The 23,293-nt window shown below is 46.5% G+C and overlaps 1 protein-coding gene across 1 annotated transcript in view; it reads right to left on the bottom strand.

Moving 5' to 3' along the window:
- Positions 1-23,293, bottom strand: part of LOC144121114 (sodium/mannose cotransporter SLC5A10-like) — a 43,942-nt gene that overhangs the window by 5,526 nt on the left and 15,123 nt on the right. Inside the window, exons 2-12 of the mRNA XM_077654066.1 lie at positions 18,956-19,027; positions 18,198-18,302; positions 16,318-16,377; positions 13,097-13,201; positions 12,410-12,515; positions 12,092-12,172; positions 10,582-10,805; positions 7,742-7,877; positions 5,418-5,525; positions 4,154-4,473; positions 2,045-2,266 (exon numbers count right to left, since the gene is read on the bottom strand). Coding sequence (XP_077510192.1) covers positions 2,045-2,266; positions 4,154-4,473; positions 5,418-5,525; positions 7,742-7,877; positions 10,582-10,805; positions 12,092-12,172; positions 12,410-12,515; positions 13,097-13,201; positions 16,318-16,377; positions 18,198-18,302; positions 18,956-19,027 — 1,539 coding nt within the window. The remainder of the gene's footprint in view (positions 1-2,044; positions 2,267-4,153; positions 4,474-5,417; positions 5,526-7,741; positions 7,878-10,581; positions 10,806-12,091; positions 12,173-12,409; positions 12,516-13,096; positions 13,202-16,317; positions 16,378-18,197; positions 18,303-18,955; positions 19,028-23,293) is intronic.

Raw genomic sequence — 23,293 nt, 5'->3', positions numbered from 1 at the left:
AACGTTGCAAAGACGTCGGATTCACTGTCATTGCGATGATCCTAATGGGAAGAATTAAGTATGCTACAAGACAAAAGCTTTCAGGCGTATAAATGTAGCGCCAAATCGTTTTCCAGTGAATTTCCTAATGCCATTCCCATCACCGCACCCACCGCCGCATTCGTTCTAATACTTTTCCCTATCACTGGCGTCAGCTCTGTCCCTACAAGGACACCGGTGAATTAGAATTAAATAGTATGTTTGATGTGCAATTTCAATGCGAAGAGAGCTGCATCTCTATGAAACGGTTAGCACTGTTAATTCATTCATTCATTCGTTCGTTCGTTCGTTCGTTCGTTCGTTCGTTCGTTCATTCATTCTTTCATTCATCGGTTTCTAAATACTTGCACAGAGGAGGTCAAGGAAAAAAGGCTATGGGGGAGCTTATCTCACCTCAGTAGTGGAAAGCGATAGCGTTCGATTTCTCATTTGTTGCAACTACTGTGGCAACTTGTGTGTGTGCGTTTGCCATTCTTTCTGAATTTGCATCCTCTGAGTAGCGGCCTGTGATTGGTTCATTTGCAGTCGCGTGACCTGATGTCATACCTCTCGGCCGATCAGCGAGTTTCGCGACCTCGGACGGCGGATTTGCCTCCTGACATGAACTGACATGAACTGACATGAACTGTATTGAAAGCTGGACTGAAGCACACGTGCACATAATATGCCCGTGACGGAGAAAAGCTGGGCTTAACATGGCAATAGTTGTTTCAAATACCCGCATATTGGTCGACCCATACGTTATATAGGTCGGCTTGCTAACTGCACCGACTTTCTAACGTATCACATATCGGATCTGCGGCGCCGCCGTGAACAACACATCACTGGAAGACTGTGCAGTGCACCGGCTGCGATGAGACACTTCGTTCTGCGAAACGCACGAGAGAATACGCGAGACGCAAAAGCTTCATTTTGTTGTAGCAAAGTTCGGAAGGCGCCTCAACGTCCACAGTGTCACCGTCGTCGCATTAACGGCAGCTGGGCGCGAAGAAAGCTTGGCATTGTTACGGCACGCTAAAAGCGCTCTCTCGCTGCTTTCCCTCTTATCTGACTCTCCTTTCGAAAACGTCAAATTTGCATGTTGCCGCTCTATTGTTCTATGCCTCCGCGCGTAAGATGGCGGCCCGACTAAATTCTGCGGAGAACGGTCGCCGACGTTCGGGAGGCGAGAGTCGCCGCGCGGCTGATTGATTAGGGTATGCTTCGTTTTAGCGTAAAAGCACTATAGTTAACACGGTCCAAAAAAAGAATCTTGTGTGAAGCTTCAGAGTAACTCGGGTAAGCTCGGGTTAGTTCGGAGGATCGTCGCGCCAGCTGTAGCCAATGGGAGGAAGCTCGGGAGAGTTCGGAGGAGCGTCGCGCCAGCTGTAACCAATGGGAGGAAGCTCGGGAAAGTTCGGAGGAGCGTCGCGCCAGCTGCAGCCAATGGGAGGAAGCTCGGGAAAGTTCGGAGGAGCGTCGCGCCAGCTGTAACCAATGGGAGGAAGCTCGGGAAAGTTCGGAGGAGCATCGCGCCAGCTGTAGCCAATGCGAGGAGGGCGTCGTGCCAGCTGCCGCCGAGGGGAGAGGAGGTGTGAAGATGAAGAGCGAGAAACGCGGTTGCGTTTACATGCACATATATGCCAGAATGAAGAGGCGCAGAATGAACACATCCTTTCGCACGTACACTCGGCTTGACTACCTTAAAGTCCTACCACTTTTTCACGATGACGAGGCAATTGAATCGCGCAGTCGTCGTGGATGGGCTTTGAGCTTATCGTCGCATCGGCCTTTTCTGATATTCTTTTGGGCAGCGCTCTTGAAAATGAGAGGGGTGCTTGGAACCTTCATGCAGTAATAGTAGCAGGAGGCTCGAAGTTGGACGCAAAGCAGGGCTTTCCGCAGTAACGTCATTGGCGTCACTGCAGAAACGCCGTTACCGCCTTCGTTTCCTGCGCTTGCAGCCGGATTTGCGCTTTGTCGGTGTTAGATTGGACATACTTATGAACACCGATGTGACACTTGCCTGTCTATCGTCGATGGGTGGCGTGAGCAGGCTGATGACGCCCGTGGCGATTACGGAGATGACGAACAGGAGCACGCCGAAGTGCAGGTAGTGCATGTGCGCGATGACGTCCGGTCGGGGATCCTGGACTGTGCTGCCGCAGCTCGGAACCGCGTACGAAAACTCCCAGCCGAACCGAATGAGGCCGATGGTCAGGCCGATCATCAGGCCCCAGAAGGCACCCTGTGAACGTAGAAAGATGCGTCTCAGTTCAGCACACTTTTCTTTAAGAGTTCAGGATGTGGGAAAGATTTACCGACGCCTCCCCTACTGCATACGTAAAGGAGTACATCCTGAGAAAAATTGTGGTACTGCAGCCTGCTTCCGTCAAAGTCTGATCCCCCCCTTCGGGATTAAAGGGACAGAAGTGTGATGAGAACATGCAAGACTGGATGAAAGATGGGTATCGAAAATTACGATACGCATGGAAGTCCTTGTCCTGAGTGCTCTCTTAACATGGCGAGTAGGCGCAAGCATCGCATGAGTCAATGCGATTGTTTTGCCGGCATCAGAAGCTGCGTCTAGATGTTAACATTTGCAACACCTGCGCAGCTACTGTAAGTAGCGTCTGTAAGGTGAGACATAATCGTGCATGCGTCTTTATCACAGCGAAAAGCGTTCAGCCTATAGCAGGTGTGTACTGAAGTCTGAAACATGGTGCTGGTTGCCAACCTGCAAAGCCGTATCTTTGTGTAAAAGGTTCTATTCGTGTCTTCGACCACGATTTCACCAGTACAAAACAAGACAATTGAACAAGGTTAGCATGTATATGCTTTTGGCCTTTCTTTCGACTTTCCGGTTAGAAGAACACTAAAAGGCCAAATATCAAATTTAACAAACCGCCCTCTTTTCTTTGATTTGACATTTCCTTAAGCCTCGAAGCTTTAGACGCACATGACCTCGAAATTGGTTCAGCAATTGCTGAACACAACTTTGTGAACAGCCGCCGTCTACAATAAGAAGATGCGGGAGTATACCACCACACTCGCGCTCGTTAAACAGGATGTTTTCAACTTTTGGCGACAGGGACCGTGTCGATGTATGCCGAAGCCTTTAATGGCACTAGGCACAAAAAACGCTTACGAGGGAACCTGAAACACTGTAACCGACCAACAAATAACTGGAGGAGGCACTTAAGTTCCGCCCTAAGGGTATGTCGCGAGAGCGTTAACGGAATGCCAGTATATGCAGAAGTGGTCATTCTGAACTTAAAATTCATAGATCCCTTGGAGTCCTCATTGACTCCTGGCGCAGAGGCGTAGCGGTTAAGCGATGCGCCAGTGCCCTGTTATGGCAGGTGCTGTAGCAACCTCTCGCGACCAATGATTGATTTAATAGCCACCTGCAACGGTCCGCAGTTTGATCACAATTCGGTGGGCAGGTTGTTATGACGCCGCAAGGTAACCTGACCTAGGGGGCGCACCTGTCTCCTGGGCTGCTTCTCTGGTGATTTTTTGTAAATATTTCGCTCACCGTCAACGACGCCGACGCCGCTGCATTTTCTACCACATTAGTAGAATGCATCTTGAAACCGCGCAAAAAAAGACAAGGGACGAGGAAGAAACCAACAGGACAGAGCGCGGGTTTCTTCCTCGTCCCTTGTCTTTTTTGTGCAATCCTCACCCATTAACAGAGCAAAAGATCCTCGGTCCGTGGCCACAGCAGTGGACTTCCCTCAAGGCATACAAGGGCACTCTTTGCCTACTTCAGAACGACTGGATTGAATGACAAATTGTGACAGCCTTGTGCGTGTGTGTGTTATGCCTTTTTCCCTTCTCTCTTCCTCCTTTTCGCCCCCTAATCCCTCTTCCCCAGTGCAGGGTAGCCAATCGGAACCCCTTTCTGGTTAACATCCCTGCCTTTCCCTCCTCCTCTTTATCTATCTATCTATCTATCTATCTTCAACAAGCATTCTACTAATAGTCACCAACTAGCCCGTCTCTCTCTTTTATATTTTCTACCACACAAGCTCCTTAACGCTGCCGCGTTAATATTGACATGATGGAATTGTCTTTCTTCCCTGCTCCCTTCTCTCCTGTACGAGGAAGGGCCAAGCGGAAGCAAACTGACCGGTTCGTTGACGCGCTTCCAGGAGACGGCCAGGACGTAGACGGCGCACACGGGCGGCGCCAGGTAGCTGGTGACGCTCTGGATGTAGTGGAAGAGCTGGCTGCTGGGGAAGTGCTCGATGATGGGGATCCACACGATGCTCAGGCCGACCAGCACGACGACGAAGGAGCGGCCCACGATGAGCAGCTCGACGTCCGAGGCGCTCTTGCGGAACTTCTTCCAGATGTCGATGGTGAAGATGGTGGACGAGCTGTTGAAGATGGACGTCAGCGACGACATCAGCGCCGCCAGCATCACGGACAACATCATGCCGCGGGCCCCTGCGATGGGAACAAATGGCGTGCACTGTTGAAAGAAAAGCCGGTAGTGGGTGGTTTCACGAAAGGTGTACCTAAACTAGTTTGGGGAAAGACAACAGAGTGTAAACCGCGCTAAGGGATGAGGACGACCTCGGTCTGGGACTTAGGTTGGTTGGTTTATAGGGGTTTAACGTCCCAAAGCAACTCAGGCTATGAGAGACGCCGTAGTGAAGGGCTCCGGAAATTTGGACCACCTGGGGTTCTTTAACGTGCACTGACATCGCACAGTACACGGGCCTCTAGAATTTCGCCTCCATCGAAATTCGACCGCCACGGCCGGGATCGAACCCGCGTCTTTCGGGCCAGCAGCCGAGCGCCATAACCGCTCAGCCACCGCGGCGGTTCCGGTCTGGGACTTAGAAAAGCCGTTTACATCATGTTGCCGGTTTCGGATGTAGCAGAAAAAGGAGGCGCCTAACGCTTGTTAGAACAGCAAGGTCAAGAAATCGATAGAATAACCTTGAACAACACAAGCCGAAAGATTATAGCTTGTTGAACGTAGCTCGTGCAACAATAAACTCTCTAAATAAAGACAGAGAAGAACCAGGAAGATAAAACGTAAATATTTCAGGTTTGTCATGGATGTGATTATTACAGCTGCTATCTCAGATGTCCTGCGAGAAAATTTGTTCTTGTCCGTTCCTGTCCTAGCCATTTGAGCAGCAACTTAAAAAAACACACACGAGCACCTTCATCCCCCTCCAAACTGAGCGAAGAATAAGATAAATACAGCAATAAAAGACTTGGATGAAACAACAAGGGAAACAGGAAAGGAGAGGTTAAGAAAAAACACGAAAAATCCGTGATGCTGGCTCTAGCGAAAAGCAGCGGGCTAACCACAAAGGCTTGCACAATCAGTAGCCTTCTTTAAGCACGTTCGCGCCATACTCTTGACGTTTGCTTACCGATAGGCATGAGCTTGACGACGAGAAGAGGGTAGGCGATGTTGGTGCAGCCATTCTCACTGCCGCAGATCTCTTTGCAGCGATCGGGGTCAGAGCAGCCCACGAGATCTGTATGCGGTAGGAAAAAGAACGCATCCAAACAGAGTGAGCGGCTGAAATCAGGCATCCGATTCCTACGAAAGTTAGAGGAAAACAGGCTGTTGCAACATATAGCGTCCTATGCAAGTTTTCTTACACCGGAAGTTTCCGTGCCCCTTTTTATTATTTTCATTTTTTTCTTTTTTTTTCTCAGACAGTGCCTAAGAGGAGGCCAAGGCTAAAGGCTAAGAGCCTGACGAGGCCCTGGCCCCTTGTACATGCGATTGCATCGATGAACAAATATACACTTGGGTCAGCACAACGATTGCGATAAAAAAACAAGTTTTCAAAAGGCAGAAAAAAAATAATGTACCACCCTGTACATCAGTCCAAAACAATTTAATCATGCAGTACAAAACAAGACTTCTGTTTACGCTCGCAAGTCGGCACAAAAAGCAAAGGCAACATTATGCATCAAATGCGAAACCCGCAATAAAACGTCAGAACCATATACACCACGAAGGGAAAAAAACAATCTCAAAATAATGTGGTTTTGGAACAATGTAAAACGCAATACATGTATACAGTGGCAATACAATTCATGTACTCACCCCGAAAAAGTCTAGAATATGGTTATTCAATCGTTAAAGCAAGTCAATGAGCCGTGTATGAAATTCCGGAGTTAACCAAGAAGCTTCTACATTCACTTTTAAAAATAGAAAAGGATTTCTTGAAGTTGACGTCTATTTCGGAGCGGTTCAACAGTTTAGTGGACTGAAAAGTTATCGTTTGCCTACCGTAATTGGTTCGTATCTTTGGCGCTCTCCTTTTAAGATACTACAAATGCGTAGCATCTGGAAGATGTCCAAGAGAGATTCTAATGAAACTGACGGAATCTTTCTTTTCCCTTTTTTTTGTGTAACTGACAGCAAGGCAGCACAACAAAGGTCGTCATTATGGCCACTTCAGCATCCTATTCCACCAGTAGCATTCTTATTGTCTTGTCCGCCAATGCATACGGCGCAAGAAATACTGAAATGTCAATTTCTTGCTCCACACTCCGGCCGAGCACTCGGTTTTCTTCGCCATAATTTTTCCCTCGCTCCAGTGTCCCTAAAAATTACTTCTATATAACTCTCTTGTCCGCCCGAAACTAGAGTATGCCTGTTCTGTGCGGGATCCCCACAGCAAGTAACTCATACAAGCCCTCGAATCCGTCTAAAATCGTTCTGCCCATTTTATACTAATTACTCACGTTCGGTCAGTGTAACGCTTATGAAGAACACATTGAATATTCCTGACGTTTCCTTTCGCCGTCGTATTTCTCGTTTATGACTTTTTCAGAGAACATATTTCACCAATGAAAACCTAAAACAATCAATTTTTCCTATCCATTCGTACTTTTCATCCCGCATGGACCACCGTTTCAAAGTTGGCGCTCCAAGCTAATAATAATAATAATAATTGGTTTTTGGGGGAAAGGAAATGGCGCAGTATCTGTCTCATATATCGTGGACACCTGAACCGCGCCGTAAGGGAAGGGATAAAGGAGGGAGTGAAAGAAGAGAAGCTGCAGAACTCATTTTTATTTCGATTCATTTGTTCCAAAGAATAGCGCGGACTGGAACCACCTTCCTGCCTCTGTCGTTTCCATCACTGCCCCCACGCCTTCAAGTCTGCTGTATATAATTATTTTAATTTTACTGCCTACTACACATTTTTTGTTAGTCACCAACTCCTTTTTGTAACGCCAATCAGCCCTTAGAGTAAATAAATGAAATGAGATATCTGTTGCCATTAAAAGGCAAGCGAATTCACCAATAAATTTCAAAACGCCGCAGCACCAGTCCGCCTTTTTCACAAGGCCGTTCTGCGCATGCGCGCCTCTTCTCTTTCAGCTCCACTGGTTGAAAATGAAACCGCCTGCTCCTACAGCGCATACGCAGATCATGTTAGTGACAGGCGCATGCGACAGATGGCGGTAGCTGTCAAGTAAGCCCACTTGCCACTTCCCTGGCGCAGCTGGCTCCTCGTGTAACCAGATCGCGCCTGCGTGAGTCACGTGCGTTTGTTTTCAATCAGTTAGCAGACGAAATTTCGCCACTTCCCAGAAGGAGCTACATCTTGAGAAATATAGGGATTGTTCCTGGCCAGTTGTTTATAGCCATTCAATGTATATAACATGTCTTTGTCGTCCTATTATGGAAATGAAAAGTCATGTGAACACGAGTTAAATTAGGACCCACCTGGGAACAGGACACGAGCTGCCATTCCGGGCAGCACAAGGAGGTACAGGGGCAGCAGCTTGAGGTAACCGGCCAAGACGCATCCAGCCTTAGCATGCACCATGTTCTTGGCGGAGAGGGCTCGCTGGACGATCACCTGCGAAAGCATACATCGCACCGTCAGAAAACAAGCACCGTAGCTCGATCGTTGGCGAACGGTTTGCATTACCGGACAGCACTTTAATTTTCTTAAACAGACCTGAAACAAGAAATAAAAATACGAGAAAACTACTTTTTTTTCGACGCTTGTTTTCTGTGTGTGCATGTGTTACGATACTAATCATCATGAACCAGTTGGACATAAAAATAAATTGTCGCGTTTTAGTGCCTTCCGGTTCAAGTAAAGGAGAGTATATTTCAGTGAAAATGGTAAATTCGCAAATTTCGGTAATGATCGCTTCGTATACTTAGAAGTAGTAAAAGCATTTTAGAGATATTTTATGGCTTGTTAAGGGACTTCAAGAAGCCTGAGCAAGCAGCAAATAGCGCCCCCCCCCCTTTTTTTTGGCGACGTGTTAATGTGGGGGATCACAGATAAACGCCAAAACACTGTTCTTTTTTTCTGTCCTTTTTCTTCTTTTTTTTCGGCATTGGCCTTATCACTATGTGCCGAAGAAGTTTTACTATGAACTACAGATCAAACGAGTGGCTATGTGTCATTTGAAAAAACTAGACGCGTTGCAGAGTACCTTTTACGTGACGGCTATATCCATGTGGCAACACTATTTTTCAGAGGCCTTGCAACAATCGCCTGTTGTACAACTGCAAATAGCCCCGCTTTATAGCATGGAAACGATATTAGCGAAACATTTCGAAACATGTTCGTCGAGTCCATTTATAACCTTCTATTATTTACCGGCTTCACAGGCAATATCAGTTGCTCTGAATTTACACAGCAACGCGCGAAAAGCAAGCGACCCCTCTGAACAACAAAAATAAAAGTGGAAAAGCTGGGGAGGAGCAGACGAAAGAAAAAATGTAAATCTTCGCGCCAACTTAAAGGGAACGGTCACCCCACCTTGTGCCACAAACCGACAGCGTGCGCCTCGCTGACATTTTTACTTGTTCGCCGTTTGAAATTATGCTTCGTTCGCTGGCTGCCAGATGGCGCAACTTCCTCGATTGCTTGGTCGCCACTTTCTTTTGCCGAAAAAAGGCCAAAAAAATTTATTCTCTTTGTTTCACCGGAATCAGTTTTTCACGGCCGATTTCGTTTCAGCACTGAAATGTTAGTAGCTGAACATTGTTTCGATATGGCGCTCAACTGCACAACAGAATTTGCGTGGTTTTGTTTAAACCCAGGGTGTCAGAGTTGCAGGCAGCCAGCATGTAAAAGCACGATTTTAAAGCTTTGCACAAAACATGAGGAACAACAGCTAATGTCTTGTTTTGTGTCGTGATAAAAAAGCATGTCCTGTTCACCTCTTTTGAGGGCAAACTCCGCCTGAAAAAGTGATTAGCCCTAGGAGCCATAGAGTTTCTCAATATTACCTACAGGGAAAGCTGGCGCAATGGCATATGCGAGTTTCTTATAGACCACTTTATCCACCTGCGCGAATGCCGGGAAGACCAGGTTTCTTATTTGGCTTGGCTAGTGCTGGGCCGAAAAGGGTGGATTCTGGCTTAAAATCGGTGGCTGTTCCGCGATTCTCAGCTGTATGCGCAGACGAAATTATTTTAATAGTGCATTTTTCACCCCTTCGAACCCAAATGTTAGACTGGTATGGAAACTTTCACAGCATTTTTTGGAAGTTTGCCTCGATAAGAATCTTACTGAATAGTGGACCCCACCTTCCCGGCATTCTAAAGCCTCTCCATGGGCGGACGGATGGGTGAATGGGTGGATGGATGGATGGATGGATGGATAAGGCTGAAACCTTTAAATCGGGCGGTGGTTCAAGCCACCTAGCCATGACTTATGAAATTTTACTCTTGTCTTGATTTTAGCCACCAATCAGATAACCTTCGCTTGGTTACTTCTACCTGCTGCTAACATGGTGAATACAGCGCAGCGCCACCTGCTTTCCCTTTAGGTAATATTGAGAAACTATGCCAAGGGCCACCTTTCGGATGCATACAGATGACGGTGCCGTCCGTAATAAAAGCTGCCGCCATAAATATCACCATTATCCTCTGAAAAGAGTTTCTTTAACTTTGTTGCTTCTTTTACTTCTGAAATTACCTCTCGGACCATTATACCCATTGATTTTTGTTAATGCATCTGTTTCACTGATTCTGTTGCCAGGCGTTTGTGCGTTTATCAGCAAGCTCGAAGTTTGCAACTTGAACATAGTTTACCCTACTGGCCACCAGTGTCGCTGCAAATCGTAAACTTGCAAATTTTGACCAACTCAGGCTACCGTTTTTTTTCGATACATGGACCCATCCTCTTCAATAAGCGTTTACTCACTCACCCTATGAGATTCAGCCAACATGGTCCGGAAAGGACCCGATGAATCCCGCACCTTACCTCCTAGCCTCGTTTGGTTGGTTGGTTGGCCTCAAACAATGTAGGCACATACCCACTGCGGGGGAGTGGCCAAGACACAGGCGGTTAATTGCTGGATACAGGAACGATTTGATGGGAAAAGGAGTGGTTGCCTCTTTTCCCTGAACAAACTTTTTCTTCTCCTACGACTGCTGCTACTACTACTGACACTGTTCGTACGCACGGTGATGTGCGACCCGCTTTGGGAAAGAGGCCTTCAACCACTGACGGTGTGCAACTCTTTGCGACGGCGTCATTGCTTCCGTCGGCCTTAGGTCAGGGAGCAACGAAGGATCGGGCGCAAGTTACTCACCTGGTCGGAGCACCAGTACCACACGGCCGAGATGGTGATGCCGAAAACAATTCCGGTCCAGGGCAGCTGCGGGTCCGAGGCGGTGCGCAGCAGGTGATTGTAGTTGTCGGGCACCTTGGAGCAGGACACGTTGTCCAAGGTGTACCTGACGAAGCTCTCGTTGGTCGGCTCGGCGAACGCGAAGTCGTGCATCAGTTTTTCGTAGCCGCCCACTTTGATCAGACCTGCGTAGGCACACACAAGCGTATAGGCACGCAGCTCAGCCAGCCATCTGGGATGCCGGATTTTCGTGGATTTTAGCCGGCCCAATGAGAAAGCATACCTGCTCGCATGCAAACAGGTCAGCAAATCAATAAATGTCTCTAGTTCTTGATTGACAGGCCTTGAGTATCAGAAGTCTATATACATATTCTCCCACAGTTGTAATCATCCAATGGCCTTGAATCAATTTGCCTTCTCAGCCTTGAATCAGTCATACGTTAATTGGTGTAAGTGCGACGATTTCTTTAACCCTCTTTGTATAGGAACAAAATGAAGAAGGCACTCGAGATGCGTGACGCAGTCATGTCACGAAGCTCAAAGTTAAAAAAAAAAGAGCGAATACTGCTGAGTGACGATGCCGAAAATCGAAACCTGTCAAAGAACACTGCAGTGAATTCGACAAAACAGCTCTGTAATCTGCGTCCGTGCAGCGAATCACAAAATAAATCGAATCTTGACGCGACAAATCTTCATTGGCCAAGCAAACGTTGCGAGATCGTTTTTGTCAGGATGGCCTTCATCAATAGCCGCAGTTAGTTTGGTTCGCTCTCATTTTTCCTTTACCTTTTTACACAATACCAAACCAGACTGATTAGAATGAGGAGGGTTTAACAACCAAAGACGCTCGTAAAAGCAAAAGAAACAACATATTCGTCGTTTTGATGTTGTATTTGTGGCGCGCTGTGTTGCACAAAGCTTCGCCAGAGTACGAGCCAATTCATACTAACCTCAAGACTATATTTCAATACTGAGAATAGCCTCGTCCCTTGGCACTTGGCAACAACTCCGCCGGTGTTCTCAGCGGTTACCTTGAGACCCATGAATACCATAGCGCTTCTCAATTCTCAACGGACTTTTATTGCTGCAACTTACCCCTTCGTCTACTTTGAGCTTTATCATTTCCAGGTATGGCCGTGACGTCTTTCATTTTTGCGACTGTTACCGATGTGTTCGCATTTCACGGCCGCATTCCAGCAGGGTTATAACCCACTGTTCCAATATATACGCAGACTCCACCTGCAGCACGAACGTACCGACGGCCTTTTCAAACGCGCGAGATATCGCCAGCAACGCGGTTTCGACATCTCGAGTGCCTGCTTTGTCCCTACGTTAGCGCTGGTCGGAATTGCGCACTGAAGCGGTACGCTGTTTTGCAATGCTATTTCGTCAAAGCCAAAACGGAGACGCACAAGAGCATAAACACAGCCAGACGAACAGAGGCGACGAAAAAGAGCCGCAGACTACTTACTCAGCACCATCAGGACAAAGGCTCCAATAACAATGAGGATCGTCTGGACAAAGTCGGTCCATATCACAGCGCTAAGGCCACCTGCGAATGTGAAGAAAATTAAGAAAAAAATGTAGAAACGAGGTCAGTACTGGGATAGATTGTTTCTTTTTGTTTGCTTGAGGAGCGCAGTTTGGAATTGCTAAGCTGAGCATACATGCGACACGTATGTACGTGCCTAGCCGACATCGAAAACCGCCCACTGCCGGAAGAATTGAACAGCGTAGAAAAAGAGTACAAGAGAGAAAGGGGGGGCGGGGGGGCGTACACAACACTCACCAGCAACTGTAAAAATGCAAGCGATAGCGAGAAGTACGACGACAGACAGGTAAAGGTTCCAGTCCAAGGCCTGCTTGATGAAGACGGCTCCGGCGAAAAGGTCCGCCTGGGTAAACAGTTTCGATACGTTGTCAAGGGTATCCCCTGTCCTTTAAGTAAGCAGACAGGCATTGGTAATGTGCGTTTCACCGTATGAAAAGCTATTTGCAAGGCCAGCTTAGCAGTGGCGAGCGTAATAAGGATTCAGTGGTCTAATAGTGATGGATCAATTGATTGATCTAATGGCTGATTTTTTTTAATTCTTTATATATCGACTGGTTGATCTACAGATCCATCCATTCATAGAATCACTTATTTACTATTAATATTTTGATCGAATGAGTGAATTAAAGATCTATCGGCCCAGCAGCACATCGATAGATTCTGACTGATTAATTTACTGATACACGCATTCATTAGTTCGTTAATTGACAGGTCGACCTATTGAGTGACTGGCTGACTTACTAAGATCGAGTAATTTATCTATAAGTTTAGGAAAATGCTTCAGCGGTAGTACACATCTGGCAAGTACCCGCATCTGACAGTAGTACTGCGTAGCTCGCCTGAGGACGCGAGGTGTTAAGCAGGAGTTGCAGCAAACAGACCCGATCAAGATAGACGGACGTCGTCAAGAATGCGCACACGTACCGAGATCTTTGTGAAGATGGACAAGAGTAGGGCGAGCACGGACAGGTACACCCGTATCCGCTGTCCACCGAATCTCTTCCGCAGGTACTCCGGCATCGTGTACACCTGTGGTGCAAGGACAGGTGCAGTCAGGACAATCTGCTCCGCAGACATGAAACTGTGCACAGCCAGCGAGAATACGATGTTTATGGCTTCAGTGCCGGGAAACAAAAACTAAATGTCTTTTTCTAGTGTTACGATCCGCCCTTCTACGAAAGATGGGGTGGTGAAGGATGCAGGAGCCAGCCATTCTCGTGAATTTTGTTTGGACTTTGTGCAAATGTGAACTAAGGTAGAGCACTTTATCCGAGTAAGCTAGCCCTAAAGTTGCGATCTTCGTGCTGATTCCGACAGTACGCAACGCTCTCCTCGAGCGTTCAAAGCCTCCCTCCTGGAAGTCAGCAAGCGAGCGAGCCAAGTACTGACAGAATGAGACTTCGTAAATTGCCGTTCGGAAATGCACTTCTGTGCCGTGGGTAAATGCGCAAGAGGGACCTGGAGGGTGCCTCTCTCCAGAAAGCCATCCAGTGGTATTAATTCTTTGCCGGCATATACCTTGTAGTGACCCCACAATAAAGCAGATCACAACGCAGCTTGTTCAGACTCAACGCTAGAGAAAACGAAAGGCGTTATGCTCATTAGCTGCCTTAATGAAGCGGAATAGTCAACGATGGCACCTTTTTAATCAGTTCCTCACGACAACAAGCTGGGTAGAAACCTCAACGCCATCGTCAATTGCGCTCGCTCAGTCATTAGGGCGCTCGGCTACTGATCCGGAGTTCCCGGGTCCGAACCCGACCGCGGCGGCTGCGTTTTTATGGAGGAAAAACGCTAAGGCGCCCTTGTGCTGTGCGATTTCAGTGCACGTTAAAGATCACCAAGTGGTCGAAATTATTCCGGAGCCCTCAACTACGGCACCTCTTTCTTCCTTTCTCCTTTCTCTCCCTCCTTTATCCCTTCTCTTGCGGCGCGGTTCAGGTGCCCAACGATATATGAGACAGATACTGCGCCATTTCCTTTCCCCAAAAAGACTATTATTATTATTAACACAAACGCGGGGGACACGCTACAGCTACCTATTTCCTTCGTTTGCAAAGAAACTGCTACCAAGAGTTTCGGATTTGCTTTTTTCTTAAATGACTTATTGAATATGTAATTTATTTTCTTTTCGGTCACATAAACACACCACTGAATAGACACATCCTAACCACAAACCATGTACTGTACAATGAATAAATAAATTATAGGCACAGAAACTTGCGATCGCCGCCTACTCAGTTGTTTATGATGCGCCTGAACGCTCGCCTAATGATCTCTCTTGTCATTGCCCCAGTCTTTATCTTTCTGCGTTAGTCACGCTTGGGCTTCGCAGAGATTGATTTTTCTTGTGTGTTTATTTTGTGTCCCAGTATAGCGAAACTCTTTAGGCCTCCGGCTGTGCACCCTTATAAAAACGGTCTATAGACAGTATAAAGACTTATTATAGACTCTATTGCCTTCCTATAGATATTTCTTTTTATCTATTCATAGTGTATAGACTGTCTATAGACTAAATTCTACGAAAAGTGTATGGCCATATATCTATAGATTGTCTATAGACTATCTATAGGATTTTTATTGCCTATAGACTGTCCTCTAGGGTTTGTCTTTATAGAGTTTATAGACATGGTAGACGGAAGTCTACGGATAGTCTATAGACTGTCTAAAGAAATTTTTATAAGGGCGTCGGGCAAGTCGTCTTGCCAACAGAACATCGTCGTCCACACAAATCACCGTAATCTTCGTTAGGGCAAAAAAAAAAAAACAAGCATACAAAGAAGGTTTATGAAAGAGCAAGCCTCACTCTGTTGCTAGTTCCTCGGGAACTCCGAGTGCATAGAGAAAGTAGCAGCGACGCGGCGACTTACTTTTCGGTAAGAGTGAGCCGTAGCTATGCATGTATGTATGCGTAGTGCTGTCACCAGAGCTACGAAATACGACACTCAGAATCTCGGTCGCGCTTCCCCACCGCAAACGGGGATGCCAACGCGGTGCAAATAAACGGGCCTTGGAAACAAGTATGTGGGACAGCATTTGAAACCCGGCGCGTTCCGACACCTCGCCCATACAGGGACTTTCTCAGAGCCGTATAATACTGAATTTTTTAGTGTTTTCATCCAGGACACTATCCTGTTGCAAGACACGAGTTTTCTTCCGTTGCACTGCGCTGTACGGAGGAAAAATAGAAATAACGAAAGAACACTATGCGCCGCAAACGGCGAAGTGATACTGGAACAGCGTTGGTTCGTGCCATAATCCAAAAATTCCTAATTTGCACCAAAAATTCTATATTTACGCCCATTTTTTTTCCTCACAGAAGTTTGAAAACTGCGTCAATTTGGAAAAAGTGAGGAATTTTTAAGAACAGAAGTTGCCTAACTTCATGAAATTTTTTTTGTCTACAAATTTTACAGTTCAAATTTCCTGAAAAAAAAGGAAGAATATCTTGAAGAGAACAGCACTGTGCTAGAACAAGCAATTTGTTTTATATGCCTGTAGTATTTATTCTAGCTTCATTTAGGAAAAAAAACTGCATTTCAGAAAGCGGTTCTAAATTCTTATAAAGTTCTTTAAAAATCATCTTCCTAACTTCTTTAGAGTAATGGGGGACAGTTAATGCCAGGTAGAAGTATATACCTGAAACCCTGTCACCGCAAGAAATTTTTTTGATGTCACATAACATACGCTTTCTGCAATACGTTGTATTCATAACTATGGTTCTTCTGTTTGTAAAAATATTTCTATTTGGCAAAAGAAGAACACCACGGAAATAAGAATGGGCGGCGGGAGGCACACGAATGAGTAATTATCGGTGGATTTTCAGCCTCTCGAATTCTTGTAGCTACCTTTATTGAGTTCGCTTCTACAAAATGACAGCACTAAAGCAAGGACTGCCTGTCCGCGAACTGGGGCTCTATGACAGAATAGTTTGGCACCGGCGTCGCAGATAACTATATTGAATTTAGTTTCTAACAGATAGCGTACGTCCCTATCGAACAGTAACGCTAATTTTGTATTCGTTTTTCGTAATCAATTATCATCCCTTATAGCGTGATGCTTCAAGTTCTTGAGGAACGGATTAGTTTCCCTAACGCTTGTAGATGCCACATAAGCATAACTGCAAGCGGCAATAGAGCACTCACCCCTGAGGCCACGTAGACAGGCACGAAGAACCAGCCGAGAATCATGAGGATGAAAATCGCCTGTGGACAACAAAAAAAGGAAAAACGGATTACAACAGGTACTGATCAGGTGTGGCGGGTAAGCTTGCGGTTCGTCAATTTCAGAAGTCCCACAATGTGAATGTAGTTATATTTGCTGCCAAAAAAATTTCGAACTTGCTCTGTGATCATATCATAAGTATTTGATGATGATGATGTGCTTAGGCTTAATTATTGGATCATCAAAGCTTCATGGGCGCTTCTTCCTTTCCCTTAGTTTTGCTTTTTCATTCTCAGTTGTGGCTTTCAAGTTGTATTGAAAGAAATTTTGTATACGACTTTGTGTCTTCTTTATTCTTATATTTTGGCATGTTCTCATTTAATATTTTGTATTCTTTTTTTTCGCGGCCCTGAAAGTTAAGTCATCGGAAGAGGCCAGAACTCTGTGTTGTAGTTTCGCGTCATCAAGATGAACACTGCGCTCGAAGCTCTCATAAGCGGGAAAGACCTAAGAAAACAAGCCAGATAGGTCCAAAGGATAAGAACGATATCGCATTGCATTCCAGCCGGTTGGTCTCAAGTGACGAAGTGGCCTCCCGCTGATGTTTGTAAGGTCTCCTGATACCGCACCTTTTTTGTCATACCCTTCTGCTCAAATGAACACAATAGCAGCTTATCGATTGCAACAAGTGTAGTTTTCTAGGCACCTGCGTGCGTACAAGACAGGTGTGCATTACCACGCAAGATAACACTAGACGGGCCTCTTGTTTGAGATAACCCTTGTTCCTTTTTTTTCTTTTTAGCGCTGCCACGCACAATTGTATCTGCGCGAACATTGAGCCTCCTGCTGGCTCGTCAGGAGGCGTGGCAAGCAGCCTCGACTCCTTCAATGCTCTTGTTCAGGCGTGATATCGGCCATTGGAGACGGAATTCTACGCTTCGTTCATGAAAGCTAGAGAGCGCCGGAGTTTAGAAGTATACCAATTTGCTCGCGGCCAGATTTCCTCGAAGTTGTAGTTAAACCTGCCATGATAAGCAAGCCTATGCAGAGAAACAGGTGTGCTCCAAATTCTGCTCAACAGGAATTGATTTCCCAGTTTCTTTCTTGTTTTTTTTTTCGTTTTCCGTGACGTCCCGCCGCATCCTTCATAAGATGCCTGCGTCGGCATACGGGTTCCTTTGCTTGCTAGTGCGTGCGCGTGTTGCGTTCTTCCAACGTCCTGTTATTGTCGGGCCCTTCCTGAGAAAACTCCTGCTAACGTTTATCTCTTAATCGCGGAGTGCGAAAGATCAGCTAGCAGCGATGCCGTAGCTCAAGATATCGCTATCCATTGCGGTATACCTCCCCCTTTTCTTTTCTTTTACATGCTACTCCGCACAAAAAAAAAATTAATTTCACAAGTAAACCTCACGGCAAAAAAAGTATCAAACAAGAAGCAAAAGAAACAAAAACGCTGGTATTTGAAAACCTGCTGTAGGTTTGAGGTCCCTAGTACGAGGAAGGACTGAATATTTGTACTTCATTTTTTCCTTATTTCATTTCTTTCTTTTTTTTTTTTGAAGCGATGTTTATTGCCTCAGGGCATAAGAACTATGAAGTGAAATATGAGTAAGATGCTTAAACAAATGAAAAAATGTGGGCTGATTTGATGAAATCAAGAAGCGAACGATGATATGGACCCTGTGTCCAGGCAATATAGCAATCCGGATTTCTTTTTCCTATACCGGTTCAGAGACCTGAACCTAATCGTCATCTGGAGTTTGGTTCTTCTTCTGGTGATTTTATGGCCATAATTTTTTCTGGAACAACTGTTAGTATAAAAATAGGTGTGGCCTGTCCCGCTGTCGGGGACGATACATACGTTGAGTTCAAATCCGGCGATGCCGATGCCCGTAGCTGCGCCGGAACCGGCCAGACCCACGAAATGACCACTCCCGATGTTGCTGGCGAACAGCGAGGCGCCGACCTAAATCGAGGAAAGCAAAAGAAGACACTCTATGAACCAATGGCTGCGCTTTTACTAACACAAACTGCGACACAGCATCTGGTCGTTACCCGTGTGGGGCAGGCAAGGCATATCAGGCAAGGATGCCCACTATTGACTTCACCTTTAATTTCTATATTCCTGGGCTATATAGGACGCCGAGATCAGGTTTTCTTGTCCTCGTACGCAGGATAAGGCGAAGCAGTGTGCGAGTCATGTTGTTCTTACTTGAGGACTTTTTTTATGCCCCCAGCCGATAACGAATGATTCCTGGTGTGTGTCGACAGTCAGGTATCTGACGATGGAATTCTCCGAATACTAATACGCTAAATTTGAGTCCTTGAGAAGGGGTTTGCGCAATTACTGAGATTATTCCGTGGCCCAGTAGAGTATAAACGGGGCCATAATGAGACAAAATAGAAGCTGATTATTTGATAAATAGAGAGATATCTTTTGGCCTTGATCATCAACATTTCGGCCTTGGGACTTAGAGCTGTGGGCAGTTTTTTGTCGATGCGGGCCACCGTATAGTTCGGGCATCGCGTATGTGTAACCTAAATACAGAAACAGATTTTTTTAGCTCAGTACCAAACCAGGAAAGCGTTGTCACGATTCATAAAAAGTGGAAAACTCACCGGTATCCAGTGCATGCTTCTGCTGGCCAGGAAATAGCCACTCATGGATCCACGACTGCTTTTCCATGACGACTGCGCAAGAAAGAAGGAATATAAATAAGTTTAGTGACCCGCACGTGTTGTACTCGCTGCTGAGTTATAAGATCAAGTAAGCATTATTTATTGCGCGCCCAAGTCATTCAAATCTATCATATACCATACGTAGATCTTCGAACCACGGTTGTTAAAACAATAAAAATGTTGGTCGTATAATTTGCAAAGACGATCTTTTTATTGTTTCTCTCGCTTTCATCCACTTATTTTTCTCTTCTCATACTCTTACGCAATAAGCTAGAGAGGAGAGAAAAACTTGTGTACGACGCTAGTTTGTGTCGGCCACACCAAGAACCTTCACTTTCATCTCAGACGCGTCTTCTGTGAAAAAAATAATAATAAAGAGAAAGCAATATAGCTGGAGCTCACGTGAAAACATCGTTAATGAGTGATGCATATACTGGCTCCTATTCAGGCTAGACTTAATTCAACGCAGAAGCCTCGACGCCTCGAGCTGCGACAGGAATTTTAATGGCACAGCTAGCTCGCCTGCCAGAGCCTGGCCCTTGAAGGAAAACACGGCACTCCCCCTTCACGTTTCTTTCCGCTTTTTTTTTTTGTTGCCGAGTCTACTTAGTTGGCTGTTTCACAAGAGCGACTGACCGCCAAGACCAAGGTCGGTGCGAAAAGGGCCGGACTGTCACCTCTCGCAACGTCGCCATACGATTAGCCTGTTAGCTGTTCGTCACCCAGCTGGCGAAGAAAGGACCTGTCTTGTGGTTGAGGGGTATTACAGGTGACTAGAATTAATTGGACTGCGAGACGGAACGCTGTCATGATGCCAGCGGTTAGCTGCACGTATAAAACGTCGCGCCTCATTACGCTAAAGAAGACCATGTATATTACGCTCAAATAGAATCGCCATCCACGCAGTCTTTGTCCTGTACCTCTGAGGGTTTTTCCCCCAGCTCGGCTTCTTTTCTCTTCCTCAAAACTGTCTGTCTCGAGTGTTACGTATAGCGCCACCTGTAGTGCTTTATATCATGCATGTTGTAATGTACCACGAGACTACTTCGCGGAATTATCGCGGTAAACAGCCTACTCGGCGAAGTCCAGTAATGCGCATAGCCTTGCTTATCATTTTATTTCGTTTGTTACCTGTTTCGCAACCACACAGGTTAAAGAGAAATGTTCTGCCAACTTTGTGGTTCGATTATCATATTAGGCTTAGTTGTTTAAACGTGCTTCTGTCTTTTCTTTCTTTCCTGGATTCATTTGCATCCGTTCCATAGACTAAAATAATTGTCATTCACAAACTGGACTCTTTCTTCGTTACTCAGTCGGGACGTTGGGATAGAAAGCGGAGCTGAATGTGATATTCTTGAATCGATTATTAGCCGATGACGCATCTACCTGTGCTGTGGTATTAAAATTCCTTGCTTTTTCTTTAAATACTGAAATAAAGAATGCAAATATTCCGACGGCCTTATATGTTTTACTTGTGCGGAAAGCTCGGCCGCTGACCCATTGAAATGCAAAAACTGGTGAAAGTTACGAAAGGAATTCAATACAGATAGCATACTAAGTTAAAGGAACACAGAATAAAAATGTCACATACGATGGCGCGCAGGCTTCTCACATTTTCACCTTTGCCGCTCTTCTATAAACGAAGGCTATCGGCACGACCGCATAGAGGAAAGCGCATTTCATGTCAGCCCCGCTATGGCGAACTTGCGCTGAAGTTTGCAGTGCCGATTGCAGCGCCATAACACACTGCCTAGCGAGAAGAGCAAGCAGTTTTGGGTAGTACTCTTAGTACTTTTCCGCGCCACCTTCAGGCGCTTATTGGCGTGAGCCTCCGCGCTCTGTCGAAGGCGCACGTGCCGTGCGTCAGCTATCTGGGCTACGCCGAGAGAAGCTAGGCAATGAATGCTGTCAGCCAAACGCGGGTATCTAATCGCGCAGAATGTGTTCTCGCGTTTGCAGCGGCCCAAGCGGCTGACAAAAGCAGTTTTGAATCACCGAATGGAACAACAATTGCAGTGCCACCTTGGCAGCGCAGATTCCCCGTTTACCACCGTGTTCACATTCACTGTCTGGCGTTCCGGTGCCAGCCTTCACCGCGTAATTTTGCTGCAGGGTTGCTGGAAGTAACGCAGGCGGACGTAGCCGCGGACGCTGCTCCGTAATTAAGCGGACGACCGTGATGTATGGCTGGTTCGCGTTCGCGCAAAAAAAAAAAACTTCCTCCTTCGCCTCCTCTCCCTTCTCACTCTCCCTTCACCTTCACCCCTACTTGGCGAGGGTCCGGTGAAATGCATACTCGGCCAATCGGCGAGAATTATCGGCGTGGGGAACCGAAACAGCACAAGTATACGTTCCTGACGTCATTTTGTTGCGTGCGTGTGCGGTTCTCATCGAGACGATAGCGGAAACTTGGATTTGCACCTTCATTTCTCTCCCCCTCCCTCTTTTTTTTTATTGCTTTCGCTGGCAGTTGTTGACGACTATCAACGAAGTCCTTCACCCTGACCACGTGCGATGGAAAGAACGCATGGGCATCGGTGATACGCGATGCCGTTGTCCTTCCTGCCAATCTTGTCGCGCGTTTTCCCGATGTTTGATGCCGAGCTCGAGACAAACAATACTCCGAAATACGGAGCAAGAACAGGAGCTGAGGCGAGAGCGGGAAAACCCGCCATGAGCAACAGTCGCTCAAAGTGCTCTGGAAGCCGGGTGCCATATTGAATTCCAGTGGTTCCTCAATAGCCGTACTGGCTTTTGTCCTAGGGCATAGTGCCGCTAGCGGTAACGTAACACCTTTCATACATGGATGTGGAGCATAATCATCATCGTCATTAGTTACCGGCTGCATAATAAATAGTTAGCAGCAGACTATATCCGCGGCAATGGATTCGATCAAGGAAGGATGAGGCCCTCTTTGGATACACTAATACTACCTTGGCGCGGTTATACAGTGAGAAATAATGTGCTCAGATGATAGTTGGCAACGAATAAAAGATCAAGCTCATCGCTGATGTATTGATACAAAGACAAGACAAGAGACGAAAAAAATGTCGCAAAAACTAGCATGATGCACTTTACCCCAAGTATCAAGTGCAGACTATTAGCTGTACACTAAAACAGAGAGCACAATCAGCACATTGTAAACATCTACTGGCCCGGGGCTTTTTAAACGCATTAAAATCTATAAACACAGACATTTTCCCATTTTAGAGCTGAGTGAAAAGCGACCACTGAGGACAGGAACATAACCCGTGACCTTGAGTCCTGCCGCAAGACGACATAGCCCACCACCGAGCAGTGGCCTAGCATTTCAATGAAACAATACAGAAGGAAAGCTCGAACCGCTTTCTTTGTTTCTCTTAACTGTTCCACCTCTTCCGTTGAGTTGAGTTGAGTTGAGTTGAGGTGTTGAAAGCTGCAGGTGGCGTTAGCCTTGCTTTATCTGCCGGCAATTGCTCCACCGTAGCGTCCCTGCTATAACCCACCTCTTTCGCTTTTTGACGCCCTGAATACTGATTGTGTTGTGACAACGCCGAAAGTGGCTATACAAGCACAAAAATAGAATGACCGCGTGCAATCCCGACCTATGAGTGCATATCATTCATTCAAGGGTCGTTTTCTTGCTCGTTGCGCAATGGATCCACGCGTGGACGAATAACAAGGAGATTTAGACGGCGACAGCGTCCGTGCGCAATCAGAAACCGGGTGGCAATTCAGCGAGAAGCGATGTGGGACGACGCTGGCACCGCAAGCAGCGCAATATGCTTCGTCCTCACCTCATGCCTCCGGGAGGAGAGTAACTCTCCGAGTATTTCCCCACGCCTAGCACGCAAGTTTTTTCCTTTAATGATTTGTTGTTGTTTTTTCCGTTCTTGCTCTCAGTCGCCCACTCTCGACAATATTGCAAACACAAGCCTTCCGCGGGGCGCAGACGCGCACCCCGCTTTCCCCTACAAACGATTCTTTCACGCCGTTGGGCAATACCGTCGGGTTGCGCGTGCCGGCTTGGCAATACGCGTGCGAGACGGGTTTTTCTTTATTCCCACACCTGTTCAGTGAAGAGGAAGCCCGGCATAGAAAGGCAACGGTTCGAGGCGAACCAGGTCGCGATGAACGATTCAAGCCTCCCGCGTGTCCATTGCCGCTGGCTCGAGCAACGGGTGTCATCGGCTTCCCGTCGTGTTAATTGGGACGACTGCGTATGTAACAGATCGCCCAGCGTGTTCGCTGCTGTTTCGGCGGCCAAAGCCAGGAGCCCTCAATTAATTGATGTAAAAG

Source organism: Amblyomma americanum, chromosome 2, assembly GCF_052857255.1.
Source record: "Amblyomma americanum isolate KBUSLIRL-KWMA chromosome 2, ASM5285725v1, whole genome shotgun sequence".
Taxonomy (NCBI): Eukaryota; Metazoa; Arthropoda; class Arachnida; order Ixodida; family Ixodidae; genus Amblyomma; species Amblyomma americanum.
This window is presented reverse-complemented; position numbering and strand designations above follow the sequence as displayed.